The sequence below is a fragment of the Ciona intestinalis genome, unplaced genomic scaffold, assembly GCF_000224145.3.
Source record: "Ciona intestinalis unplaced genomic scaffold, KH HT001064.1, whole genome shotgun sequence".
Lineage (NCBI taxonomy): Eukaryota > Metazoa > Chordata > Ascidiacea > Phlebobranchia > Cionidae > Ciona > Ciona intestinalis.
The window spans coordinates 54,871-67,727 of NW_004191385.1; the positions used below are offsets into that span (position 1 = coordinate 54,871).

Here is a 12,857-nt window from a genome sequence, read left to right on the forward strand (position 1 = left end):
GAAAATACATAAAAAGATTTTAAAATAAAAGTCAAAAATATAAGCAGACTGTAACAGATTTAGTTGGGTTTAGTTTGCTCCCGAGCATACTGGCTTAAATGGTTGCTATTCGTTTTAGATGGTATTTTTATTTTCAATATGGTAGTCTGTGTTGCAGTATTTTTGGACTCGCAGTTTTGGCAGGGTATATTAACAAGTGTAATTTTACTAATTTATTTAAACAACTGATTTTTGGTTTTAATTTGGGCAACTACAGTTCAGATTCCAACTGAATTTCGGATCAGAGTTAAAAATCTCAGCAAGTTTGTACTGGAGTAATAAGTTTTTTTACAATGAACTGTATAAAAACCAGGTAGGCAGTGGTTGATTTGTAGTTTAATAATAAGTTTTGTGATTGATAGATGGGGACACATTGTTTTATTTAGCAGTTGGTGTAAATCCAATATATCTATTAAAATTTTGTCTTTAAAAATTTATATTCTGCATTATGTTTGGTTCGTAGTATCCAGAGTCCGTATATAAACATAATGCAGTACCTATATAAACATAATGTTTATATACGGACTCTGGTAGTATCTATTGCTAAGGCTTGGGTAATAAAAATCTGAACGTTTCGACAATAAATGTGTTACTTCCTGCAGAGCATGTTCTTTCGAGTCCCCACTTTTGAGACAGAAATTATTTTTAATTCAAGTTACAATATTACCGGCGTCCGGTGGGTGGCAGCAGAGACAATTGTTATTGTTTTGTTCGAAGCGGAAGTTTCAAGTTTCGTTTGTTTTTATTAAATCTAGAATTAAACCGATGTCGCTTGTTCGGTTCGAAGTAACGGTTTGTTTGGATGTAATTAACAGGGTGCCATCGCTTAATGTTTGTAATTATTAAAATAAGAGTGACGATGTTTTATTAGATATCCGTTAAGTTGTATTGAAACGACAACAGTTTTAATATCGGATGTGAATCTTGTTGTATAAATGTTCAAGCTGTTTAATTAGTAATGATGTTTTAGGTTTCAAACTATGTATAACTGCAATGTCTATGATATTATTTATAAATACCACGGGCGTAATTATAGCCAGTAAAGAGAAAAGAGGTTATTACACTTTAGTGTGAGGGATTGGTTTTGGGTCATGGGTTGGGTTTTAGAGTGTTAGTTGGTTGTTTGTCTGCTGTTTCTGTTTATGATGTGTCTGCAGCTCTGTTGATAATATATAAGGGTGTATAGGCCTACACTGACCAACTGGTGACTTTATTTAATTATATTCAAACATATACATTAATTAATTTACATTATAAGGGTATAGTGGGTTAAATTTATAAATCAACAAATTGTTATCAATATTTAATTTGGCAAGACACAAGTTATTAACAAAAGAATTGGTAAGTCTAAGTTTTTTTAGTTTCGTGCCAATAATTGTGTATAACGAACGTTTGCTACTTAATATACAAGTTGTATAATAGTGTGTTGTTGAATTGGATTTATAATCCGAGAGTTTTAATAACTATCAACTGATCAGTTTATTCTTTGATTATTTTAACATAATTAACCACAACAAAGAGATTCAAACTTAAAAGTAAACAATGTGGTTTTAAAACTTTAAATGTCTATATTTAAGTTGTGTTAAATCAGCTCGAATATATTCATGAGTGGATGTTTAATTGTTGATGCGTTTATACTTTATAGTGTGTGGGTGATTGATGATAAAATGCCAAGACCTCTTCCTTCCTTGTGCATCCTCTTACTGAATGCATGCTCTCTTTATATTGTGTGCACAAAATTTAATATATTATCATTTCATAAACTAATATATAATTTGCCAAGTAAATTGATATATTTGCTGATAGCTGCATGCAACTAATGTAATTAAATACATTGTGTCTATACATGTTATGTGTAATACAGTATGATACAGATAATATGAATTAAATTTCATGATAAAGTAAAGGTAGTTATTAACCCAGCATGGGAAGAGTGACGTTTATTAAATTTGGGAGAAATAGTTTCGTTTTATAATAAACATATTTGCTTGCATTATATACTGTGTGGCATTCACCACATCATTATATAACTCATGTTGTAACTTATATACACCATTATACCCAATATATTTACGTTATTATACCACATATATATATACCCCAGGTACATGAGATGCCAGGAATCCACCAAAGTGACAGCGTACAACATTCCTACCACATGTCCCCTGGAACAAGAAACCAATATCATCCAAACTTTAACATGTCGGCTGCAGTAACCCATCGAATTAACGTGAGTTTATTACGTCATACGAGTAAATTGTTGTCATAAGGGTGAATTGTTACGTCAACTAAACAAAATAATATTTGACCGCAAGGTGGCGTAAGGCACCACGAACTTGAAAGATATCGAGTCAGGTGACTTTTCGACAACTGTTACGTCATAAATAGCGCGTCTCGTGATACAGCGCACTTCAATCGCGTGTGACGTCACAAGCCACATTCTCCTTTATCGTGAAATATTTCGGAAAGTCCCTCAAAGTTGCTGATCGAGTTGCACGCGACTAATGATAGACTCCCCATTATTAACATGCTACATATGTAACTTGGTGCTCATGTTTGTAGAATGTGTGAGAAATTTGCTTCACTACAGCGTATGGCTCGTATTACAATATAGAAGTTCAGCGATGCGAGAGATACGATCTATTAAACGCCATGACGATCCTTTATTAACACACGATGCTCTATTGCGTGTAAATGGAATTATTTTAGAAAAGTCCAAGAAATTGTTACGTCATAATAATGGACAAAAGCATTTCATATCGCGAAAGATCCAACTACGCGACAGATATTTTGGTATTTATTTTATTTCTGGACCAGTAAACGACATCCACATATATTATACAAAGCGTCTCGTTTCCGGGCCTGTCTCAATTCTTAACCATTGTTTCAATATATTCTGTCAATTCCTGGATAAATAGAATTGTCATTCGATACGATAGCTGGTGTGCAATGTAGATAATACCCGACACACCTTTGTCAAACAGACAGCCCTGTTTAAATGGGTCTCCACTCAATTATTATATCCAGTTTAACTAAATCGACTCGTATGTTTGGTACTATCAAGTAAGAAAGCAAATGGAAGGCAGGTAGTTGGTTGTGTTGACACTGCTCGTCGCATTCCATCGCTTCAACGATCACCGGTTTAAACGGTCGACGCTTTTTATCTTTTCCCTTTACGTCGTCGTTCGACGGTTGGACTTTTGTTTGTTCCTCTGGATTACAAAGCATTTACTCGGCCGCCCAACCAATGTTAGAAGTGCTGGAGTTCGTACTGGCAGATATAGTTAGTTAATTTAATGCAGGCGTGGATGTTATTCAGTTTAAAACGGATGTCGATTTATAAAATAATCGGTTTGAGGCAAAAAGGCGACCGGTGCTATGAGCTGGTGTAATGTATTGTTCGTCGTTGAGAGGAAACGGTTGAGCAGCGGATGATCTAACCTACGTGTGTTTCCATACCCGGCTTCAATAGTTACAAAGAGCAGTCATTCATACACGAAGCAGCGGTGGTTAGGTGGTACAGGATAATATGTGCAACATATTTACAGAGGTGTCGTTAATATTTCACTCATAGATAGTTTGCAAAGTTAATTTGTTGCTTCGTGTTTCAGTCTGGAGGCCTTTGTAGGAAATATTGTTGGCAGATTGTGACAAATAAAGGGCATTGTTATCCATTGTGACGTGTGTGACATCTTAGTGTGAAGCAACAATAACCATTCTAAGAAATTCGGCAACAAATAATTGCTCATTGTTTCGTAAATAAAGGCATGGCTGCATTAGCTGTTCGACCCGAAGGCTCGGTACCCGGTGCATATTATTATACGTCACCCCATTTGTATAACAAGGTAAGAACCTTCATTATTCGATCGAGAATAATTTGCTTTTTTACGACTTTTAATTAAAATGACGTCATATGAATGCTTTGTAGTTGGTAGTTTACGATGTTCCCCCTACTGTGCGTGTTATTGCCACCCATATAATACAGCCATATATATTCCAACTTTAACACCGCATCTCCTAGTCACGTGCGATCAACCAGATTACGAACGACCCACCAAATACTTCATCGATTAATCAAAGTTTCAACTTTGTGACGTCATAAAGATGAGCGCATACTCCGTTTGTTGCGTAATATTGAAACAATGGATTAAAAACTTTACGATTATGACGTAACGTAGAATAATTCGATGAAGTTTAGCGGATGTTTATTTATATATTTATTATAAAGTAAGTTTCTCCAAAATACAAGGCGTAGTTATTAAATACAGCATAGTTATAATATATGGTGTGGAATGGGGCAAACGCAGTTGATTTCCTTTTGTTTATCTGATGAAACATCAACATGTCGCAACTGTTGCCATGAATTGTGATGCAGTCGTGTCGGTGTGGCAACGAATCGAGCATTTACATCGGAAACCTCTTTCCGTTCCCTCGTTACTGGTACGTAGTGATATATGGGCCAATTGGCCGCCCATGCAAGCCATTCATGCAAACCATTCAATCGAAGCTTAGCATAGGAGCAGTCGCTATATATGTTTGCTCAGATTTAATCCGTCCAAGTTTAGCGAAGCGTGTAGAACGCCCACGCCTCACAATCGTCGTATCCAGGATATTTTGTCTTTCAAATACTGTTTGCTTCGTAAATCTTGTGACGTCATAAGAGCCATTTTCGCTTCATAATGCCGCAAGTAAATTTCTCATTACCTCGTCACGTGTCTATAACCGCGTAACATTACGTCATATCACGTGGTATTAACGTGATTTCCTCGTCGGGCCTAACTTAACAATATTGCGACTCATTGGAAATATTTCGTCCAGTTATCATGCGAATGTAAGTAAGTATATTCACAACGGTTCGAAACGTAGTTTACGCTTGTTAGTTTCAAGGTAGAACAGGAGCGCCAATGCGTGTGTGTTTAAAATAAGCAATTAAGCAAATGACCTCAAGAGACAAACCGACCACTCCAATCTATTGCCCCGGGGACATCAATGTTTCGTGCAACCAAATATTTCCATTAATTATATCCGGGTGGTTGGGTGAAGTTTGGACGCTAAATATAAAAGTTGGGCAAGCAGTTTCAAAACCGACAATATCCCTCCATGCGCGGAGTGAAAGTTGATGGATTAGTTTGAGAGAAAGAAAGAGTAAACTGTGACGTGGTGCGGCGCGGTTAGGCCGGCTTCTTCAGCGAAGCGTCTTATATTGAAGCGACGATCCGTAGTTCAGTGTGCTTGTGAATTGTCAGTAACGTAATACCGACGGCGCGTGATAAGGGCGTGACGCATCTGCTACGCTGTGACGTAAGATAAAATGTTCACGAGCGCAGTCGTTTCATTGTTGGAGGTGTTAGAATAATTATTGTTAGTTTGTTACAACTGTTCGATTGTCTTAAACAGAAGACTGTGGGGCTCACTAGCTAGGCAGAGTGAATAGAAGTGATATTTATCATCGAGTGGTTTCTATTTGTCTAGAGTTGGTCTGTAAGCAAACATTCGTTGGAAGAAGGGAATGTCATTCAAATATGTGGCTGCTAGCGTTCCGGATATATAACCAACTTGTATTTGCAGTGTAGCCGTATATATCCATATAGTCCCTTATATATATGTATAGTATAACCAGTGGTGAATATAGTTGTTGTATAGTTTAGTGTAACACTAATATCTAACATGTACATTTGGGCGAGTAATCCCGCGCAATGCTGGGTAAGTTGTTTATTGATCCCGTGTTATATTACCAATCCACATTATGCTAATTAAACATTGATTTTTTACTTCGTTCCATCCTGGGTTGGAACTTTACGTTCAATTTCAACGGCAGTTGGATTTAATATAGCGATAACATGTGGCACACCTACGAAATATTATCTCGCCATTTTATCGCGCTTTAATTTGACCTTTGGACATTTGATTGATGTCCGTTGTACTGTTACGTCATACCAGCTATTGTAATTAAATTTTGTTCTATTGCCCGTTGAGTTCAAAGTGCTGATAACGACAATTTGTATATAATTAATATTGTACTCAGCCATACGCACACCCGATGCCGCACAACCGAAACCTCCCGCCCCCAAGCCCTTCTACTGCAAGTAATACGTCATCATCCAACCATTCCAACAGTACAGCGAGCCCACCAAGCGGGACAGGGAGTCCACATAATATGCAGATCGTACAAATGATTCCAAACCAAACCATTATACCACAGGTACCGCATATAAAGCTACCATATATATATTGTGTGTTTAACTTTGCCTGTGCAGGGTTTGGGGCCGATGAACAACGGTTGCAACCACGTGAACGGCAACAATAATTGCGACCAACTAAGCAAAACTAATCTTTACATCCGTGGTTTATCAGCCGCAACCAACGATGAAGATTTACATAATCTTTGCAAACAGTAAGTATGACGTCATATTTGTTTCGAGTGTTCGCTGCAGGGCAGATGAAACATCATTGTTGCCACGACGACGAATAAACAAACTCAAACATCGGGCTTGGTTTAAAATTCTTGTCAAGTCGTCCTCACAGCGGCGTATGAATATCCCGTTTAATTAACTCCGCGTGTCGCTGCATGCGGGTGAATATACCAAGGATATGACACCAGGAAGTTTTGACACTTTGTTGACATTAATCCACGTCTTCTATATTGTTGACTTGTATAACCTTGGGCTTATATATAACTACGTCACACAACGGCTTAATACGTCACTTTAAGTATCTGTGTTACGTCACAAGAGAGTCTGTTTTAAATCAAACGTTGTGTGAGCAGTCATGCGTAACGAGCTATATTAGACGTTAGATTTTGATAATCTTCTAAAGTCGTTGATATATTCCGTGCCCGGGGCGTCCTATCATTGTTTATACCGGCGTTTCTCTGTGACGTCACGGACGCCTACGCGTACATTCGTTCATAGTTGTCGAATATTAACATATACCTTCGAATATTGCGGTTTGTGACGTCATAGTCACTTAACATTCGAACGCTAATTATCGCGTCGTCCCAACATATATACACTACCGTGTTAAATAATTACAAAGTATATTCTGCGTTTAGTTTGTTGCGCAGTACATGATGACTTCCTTATAAGGAAAGGCTTGTTATGCCGGTTGTTAAATGATTGATAACTGGCGTACCACCGCGTCCACCGCGCACAGCGGTAGCAACTACAATACAAACCTCATACTCGCTATTATTATATGCAGGTACGGCAAGATTGTTTCAACCAAAGCCATAATTGATCCAGCCACTAATTTATGCAAAGGTAAGTTGGACCATTTTACCCCATGCAAATATAACACGGGATCAATTTAATGTACTTGTATTGGTTTAGGTTATGGCTTTGTTGATTTTGATCGTTACGATTCAGCGAGTTTGGCCGTGGAACAACTGAAGCATCGAGGCATCCAAGCACAGATGGCCAAGGTACCTTACATGCAATCCACCCTATTGACATACCTAACACTTGATATTAACAGCAACAAGAGCAAGACCCCACAAACCTATATATCTCCAACCTTCCACGAAATATTAACGAACAAGAACTTGAAAATATGTTGTCACCTTACGGACAAGTTATTTCAACCAGGATATTACGCGACAACAACAGCGTTAGTAAAGGCGTTGGATTCGCAAGGTTTGTACAACCATGTTCGTACATACATGGCGACCTATATGTAGTAAACGATAGTTGTTTCAATCGTAACTTATATTTGTAATGTTTGTGTTAAAACGAACCAGAAAGTTTTATATTTCTCATCCAACCACTTTACCACAGGATGGAATCCAAGGAAAAATGCGAACAAATTATTTGCAAATTTAACGGGAAATATCTTCATAATATTGCTGGTGGTGGTATGTATTGTGATGTCATAGTTGAACTTTGTTGTGTAAATAATACACCATATATAACAGAACAACCAACCGAACCACTTCTTTGTAAATTTGCGGACGGAGGTCCAAAGAAGAACAAACAACACCAGAAGTTCATGAACGGAGGACGACAGTGGAGAGACGGGGACGTTCAGTTCGCTTACGACGTTCCCTCGTTGCACAACGGGTAAATGTGAACATAGTCGCCAAACCTGGGGTGGCAGGGTGGGCAGGCATTATATTAACCAGTAAACATTACAACCAATAAGTTAGATTTGTTTCACATTGTGTGTCTAACTATCTCTGCCTCCCCTGTGTTTGCCGCATATTATAATTTCTACTATCTAAGTATAATACCTAAACTAACATTGTTACTTGCAGATTACCAGCCAACAGATTAATGGTTCAACAAATCCCCAACCCAGCTTACCAGGTAGATAATGTTGCATATTACTGTGGGGTAAGATGGATACCATTAGCACATAATATCCCATATTTCCTGATCATATTTTACAATTAACAACAGTGTTTTAGAGTTGTAAGAATACCGTTTTATCATTCTGTAAATATTTTTTGTTTACCACCAAATGGGACGATAAATGAGAATGAAAACATATCTCATCCCAACTTACTGTAAACAATATTGAAACGCAATCCGTCCACAGCAGATGCCGGGCGCACCGATGTGGGTTCAACCGCCTTCGTACGTTGTACAACCACACATGCCACCGGTAACTAACATAAGTTTAAACATCGGACATTTGGTGAACCAAGTTTCATTCCAGGGCAGCGTTATATCGCAAGTTGACCCAGCGCTCCACCATGTACATCCTGGTGTTCTACCACAGATGGGACAACTAACCAACCAAATGAACCAACTTCAACTCGGTCACCCCGCTGCTACAATGCCGGTAAATATACAAGACACAGCAAGCATGAGGGAAGTAGATAGAAGCAAAGATGATAGACAGATATATGAGAACAACACAGGGCTTACAGTTGTAGACAATGCTACAGGATCAGTTGTATCTTACCCGACCCCGACCACCCCAGTGATCTGCCAACACCCAGGATGCTGCGACGGGATCGTCACGCTTGATTTATTCAACGAGATGAACAACCCCACCTACTGGTCAATGTTTTCGCTCTCTTGCGCAGCTAGTGGAAGCTTGTTACTTAGCGCAGCGAAGCAATAGTGACATCACAATAAGTTGCCAGGAGCATTATGACATCATAGAGACAATACAGCTTTTCAAAATGAGATATATCAGTTGTTTACATCATAATGTTGATTGTTTTTTATCTTGTTTTATTTGTTTTAAATATTTATTATTATTGTTCGGTTTCTATGAAATATGTTGAAAAATAAAATCTTATATATGAGGATATTTGACAAGAGGTTTATGTTTAATTACTTGCAGTACGTTCCGAGCACGGTTGGTCCACCTTTCATACCTCACTACAACCAAGCTCTTGTACCGGTGAGTTGATGTTAATGTTGTGTTTATGTTGGTTGTAACATTGTTGTTAACAGCCACGAGTGAACGATGCCACGCCCACTGAAGCGGAACAACCAGAAGTTGATGAAGTTTCCTCCGAACAACAATTGTGATTATGATGTCACAACTTTCAATGACTTTGAAACAATTTACTTTAACAAACATTGTTTATGATGTCACAAATCGCAGTGACAAACATTTTGCGAAATTTTATCAAAGATTTTGCAACGAACGTGCAATTTTGATTGGTCAAGCGAGCGAGCACATCACTGTGTAGATCGTAACAAAACATAAAATCTCTTGCCCAACTCACACAGGGTCCAATGCACTACAGTTTCAATCCATATTTCACATGGATGTTCTTACTAGTTGCACAAGAGCTTTTAAAGATAGATTTTATTATTTAAGATTATTTTCTTATCGAATTTATTTCTTTTTGAAATTGGATTGAAATATTTTATGATCAGAGTTATCGAGCCGTCCTTGAGTATTTTTATCAATTTTTTGCTGATTTTTATTGAGTTTCTGAAAATACGTCGCAAAAATAGATGTTTATAGCGCCCCATGTGGCGAGTTACACAGATTGTCTTCCATGTTTGTATATATATGATTTCTCTGTGACTAAATATTGGATATCTATGTTGAGTGTCATCGAAGCAATTTACCCCAACATTGCACACGCCCCTCTCACGCCCCCAGTATTTGTTGTAACAAATCCAAAATGTGAAAACTTTGTTCGATTTTTTTTGCGCCAACTCCATCATTGTGTTTGTGATGTCACAATACTTGGACCGTCTTATACTCGGAAAGTTTTCAACGAACGGTGAAAAAGAATATTTACGGTCGCCGATTTTTTATTTTTGCGCAAATTGTTTTTTGTTTCGGTCGTGCTTTGTGATTGGTGCATTCCGAAGCCAATTATCGCTGACTCATCATGAGTCTGCAAACTTGTACAGAAGCCATCGTTCCTTTTGTAAATACAAACAGCTTTCTCAGAAAAGTTTGGTTTATTTGAAAAACTACGACTTACAATCACAGCTAATGTTGGGACAACTAAGATTGCGGAAAATCTACCAACAACTAACTTCAGTATTCATAAACATCATATATACAAGCTCATAGAAATAATAGTGAATCAATTTATTGTTTCTGTGGAAAGAAATATTTTAAATTGATGAAAATTTATTAAAACAAACCCACCTTCCTATCGTTGCGGACCTTGTAACCGCGGTAAACACTTTGTATCTTGATCGCTGCGTTGGTTTTCGTGTCTGTGAGTTATATGTGGTTATATGATGTTTATGTTATGACATCATAGTTACCTGTTTGTTTTCTATGTTTCCTGTATCGTGATTGGATGACGGAAGCTGCTTCTACTTCTACTTTGCCGTATTCAACCTAACGTTCAACATTGTGATGTTGGATGAGCATGGCGGGGCAACAACAGTCGTTATAACACGGGTGTTCTGTTTCATACACCTCGTGCCCGCTTACAAGTTACCACGTATGTAACTTATTTATCCTTGCATGGCGGGGCAACGACGGTCGTTATAACACGGGTGTTCTGTTTCATACACCTCGTGCCCGCTTACAAGTTACCACGTATGTAACTTTGTGGGTGATTGTTTTTCTGTATGGTGGACAATGTGAACAACCCATTAGTGACCACTGGGTTGGAGCAATTGCCGTTAAGTGTCTTGCTTAAGGACATATACGTTTACAATGGTAGCAACGTTAAGCCTTGAACTCGTATCATCCGATCTAGTGGATGCGCTTACCACAATCAACAATATTACCTTGGTGTTAACTTTTTTTCTCGCTGCATATCCACGGTAACGTGATTGTATCTTCGTTGCAGCAACATCGAGGTTCTATGATGTCAACAGTTATTACAAAGATGCATTATGATGTCATACACACCTCTATTTACACCCATTGTTAAGTAAGAATCAATTGTTAGAACACACATGTCATTGTTACAACTCCACACTTAATATTCACCATTATGATGTCATAATCACCTCCTCATTCTCGTCATAAACAATCCCTCATTGTTTATCTGATTGTTATAATAATAATAACTTTGATTTGTGTCCACGATTACGGCAGCAAAGATTAAAGACCGGATATAGCGACAAAAGTCGTTGAAACAAACAATATTTTCCCACCTGTTTATCGGTCAGTCGTATTTTATAATGTTTCCGTGTTTTGTAACCTCGGTAACGGGATTGTATTTTCGTTGCGGCAACACTTTGCTTGGCTTTGCTGCCGAACATAAAATAACGATGTAAACATAGAAATAACAAGAACATAGAGATCTTACATTTGTTTAACTTTCCTCTCATGTTTATATTGTTTGTACGAGGTTTGTATTTTGATCGCGGCGTCTTCGTATTTGTTCTGCGAGAATATTTCTGCGTCTGTTCGTCGATATTTCTTGTGAGCCGTCTGTAATGTTTGAAGGATTGGTCGAACGAATGTTAATTAACTTATTATTCATATGAGGGTTATTCATGTTTATTCAAATATCTTAATCTGTGATTATTTATTAAGAGACAATCACTTATCAATGTTTGTGGTTTCTATGATTGTTTCATGCATTGGTTGGTCTTTTATGTTTTATAATCTGGATATAGGCCACAGTTACCCATCACCCCAACATTTTCCATACACATTGTACAACATCGCAAACTAACTTACCCCAAAGTAACTATCCCCGTCAATCCTTTCCTTGATTTCCCCCGATGGATAAATAACAGATTTATCGCTGGCTGCAACGAAACTTGGTTAATATTTAAAATAAATAAACCTTCTACTTACATTCTCGCTCCGTAAGCAGTTGGTTGAAATATCTCGATGCGAACGTCACAATATCCAGCGGTTGTTCGCGCATTACTTCGGTCGCGAAACATTCAAGCAACGTTGAAAATCCATTGGGAACCCGAAGTTTGGCCGCCAATATCGAAATGTTCATTTTAACTTTAAAATATTTGGTTTCAATGTGTTCAAAATGACGTAAGAAACGATTAGGCGCGCGTTCTTATTATGACGTTTTGTATCTTAGTTGTCGTGGAAACCGAAATTACTCTTCAGCGCCGTCTTGCGGATGGAAGTAATATGTTTGGGGACAATAAGTTTTAAAAGAATCGCCTTGCAATTATATTCACCAAATCAATCATGTTAAAAACAACAATACTTGTCATAAACTGTTTAAATTAGTTTAATAAAAACTCATGCGAGGGTAAAAAACGAACTTTATAATTTTGGAGTCCGCCACTATGGCACAGGCAGAGTGGATTTGGGTACGAAGCTCAACGCTGCTACCGTTATGAGCGTATGTGTTCTTGGGGAAAACACTTAACAGCGAATGGCGAAATTTTAAAGTTGGCCAACCGATGCTTTCCATAATAAATGTCAGGACTATGGTAGAATAACCAAATGTTTGAATTAAT

At 37.8% G+C, this 12,857-nt stretch overlaps 2 protein-coding genes and 1 non-coding gene across 8 annotated transcripts; 2 read left to right on the forward strand and 1 right to left on the reverse strand.

Annotated features, from left to right (window-relative positions):
• The first annotated feature begins 1,275 nt into the window (after positions 1-1,275).
• On the forward strand, positions 1,276-10,405 carry LOC100181743 (RNA-binding motif, single-stranded-interacting protein 1). Of its 6 annotated transcripts, none has more exons than XM_002125450.4 (14): positions 1,277-1,380; positions 2,144-2,269; positions 6,065-6,241; positions 6,297-6,433; positions 7,240-7,298; positions 7,368-7,459; positions 7,513-7,670; positions 7,812-7,888; positions 7,949-8,093; positions 8,288-8,339; positions 8,572-8,637; positions 8,692-8,817; positions 9,328-9,387; positions 9,441-10,405. In XM_002125450.4, the coding sequence occupies exons 2-14, from the start codon at positions 2,153-2,155 to the stop codon at positions 9,516-9,518; spliced, it is 1,344 nt and encodes a 447-aa protein (XP_002125486.1). In that variant the 5' UTR covers positions 1,277-1,380; positions 2,144-2,152; the 3' UTR covers positions 9,519-10,405. The 6 variants fall into 6 exon arrangements, with proteins under 6 accessions (XP_009860497.1, XP_002125486.1, XP_026695680.1 ...); XM_026839879.1 differs by having other exon boundaries at positions 8,575-8,637; XM_002125868.4 differs by lacking the exons at positions 1,277-1,380; positions 2,144-2,269 and adding an exon at positions 3,657-3,884.
• Positions 3,069-3,141, forward strand: mir4090 (microRNA 4090). Its single transcript, NR_034485.1, has one exon. It is a non-coding gene; the product is annotated as a microRNA 4090 (primary transcript).
• On the reverse strand, positions 10,397-12,473 carry LOC100179428 (sperm surface protein Sp17). The gene is made up of 8 exons (XM_002126143.4): positions 12,226-12,473; positions 12,106-12,176; positions 11,729-11,853; positions 11,574-11,670; positions 11,202-11,276; positions 10,728-10,803; positions 10,606-10,676; positions 10,397-10,554 (listed from the first exon to the last, which is right to left on the reverse strand). The coding sequence occupies exons 1-8, from the start codon at positions 12,377-12,379 to the stop codon at positions 10,546-10,548; spliced, it is 678 nt and encodes a 225-aa protein (XP_002126179.1). The 5' UTR covers positions 12,380-12,473; the 3' UTR covers positions 10,397-10,545.
• Positions 12,474-12,857: the final 384 nt, after the last annotated feature.

Excerpts from the sequence above, each read along its gene's own strand:
- LOC100181743 (XM_009862195.2), top strand. The coding sequence starts at position 2,153 with ATGCCAGGAATCCACCAAAGTGACAGCGTACAACATTCCTACCACATG. Across the intron at positions 7,460-7,512 it reads TCCAAGCACAGATGGCCAAG|CAACAAGAGCAAGACCCCAC; the intron begins GTACCTTACATG and ends TGATATTAACAG. Across the intron at positions 8,094-8,287 it reads GTTCCCTCGTTGCACAACGG|ATTACCAGCCAACAGATTAA; the intron begins GTAAATGTGAAC and ends TGTTACTTGCAG.
- LOC100179428 (XM_002126143.4), bottom strand. The coding sequence starts at position 12,379 with ATGAACATTTCGATATTGGCGGCCAAACTTCGGGTTCCCAATGGATTT. Across the intron at positions 12,177-12,225 it reads ACTGCTTACGGAGCGAGAAT|CCAGCGATAAATCTGTTATT; the intron begins GTAAGTAGAAGG and ends GTTTCGTTGCAG. Across the intron at positions 11,277-11,573 it reads TACGACTGACCGATAAACAG|AACCTCGATGTTGCTGCAAC; the intron begins GTGGGAAAATAT and ends TTGACATCATAG.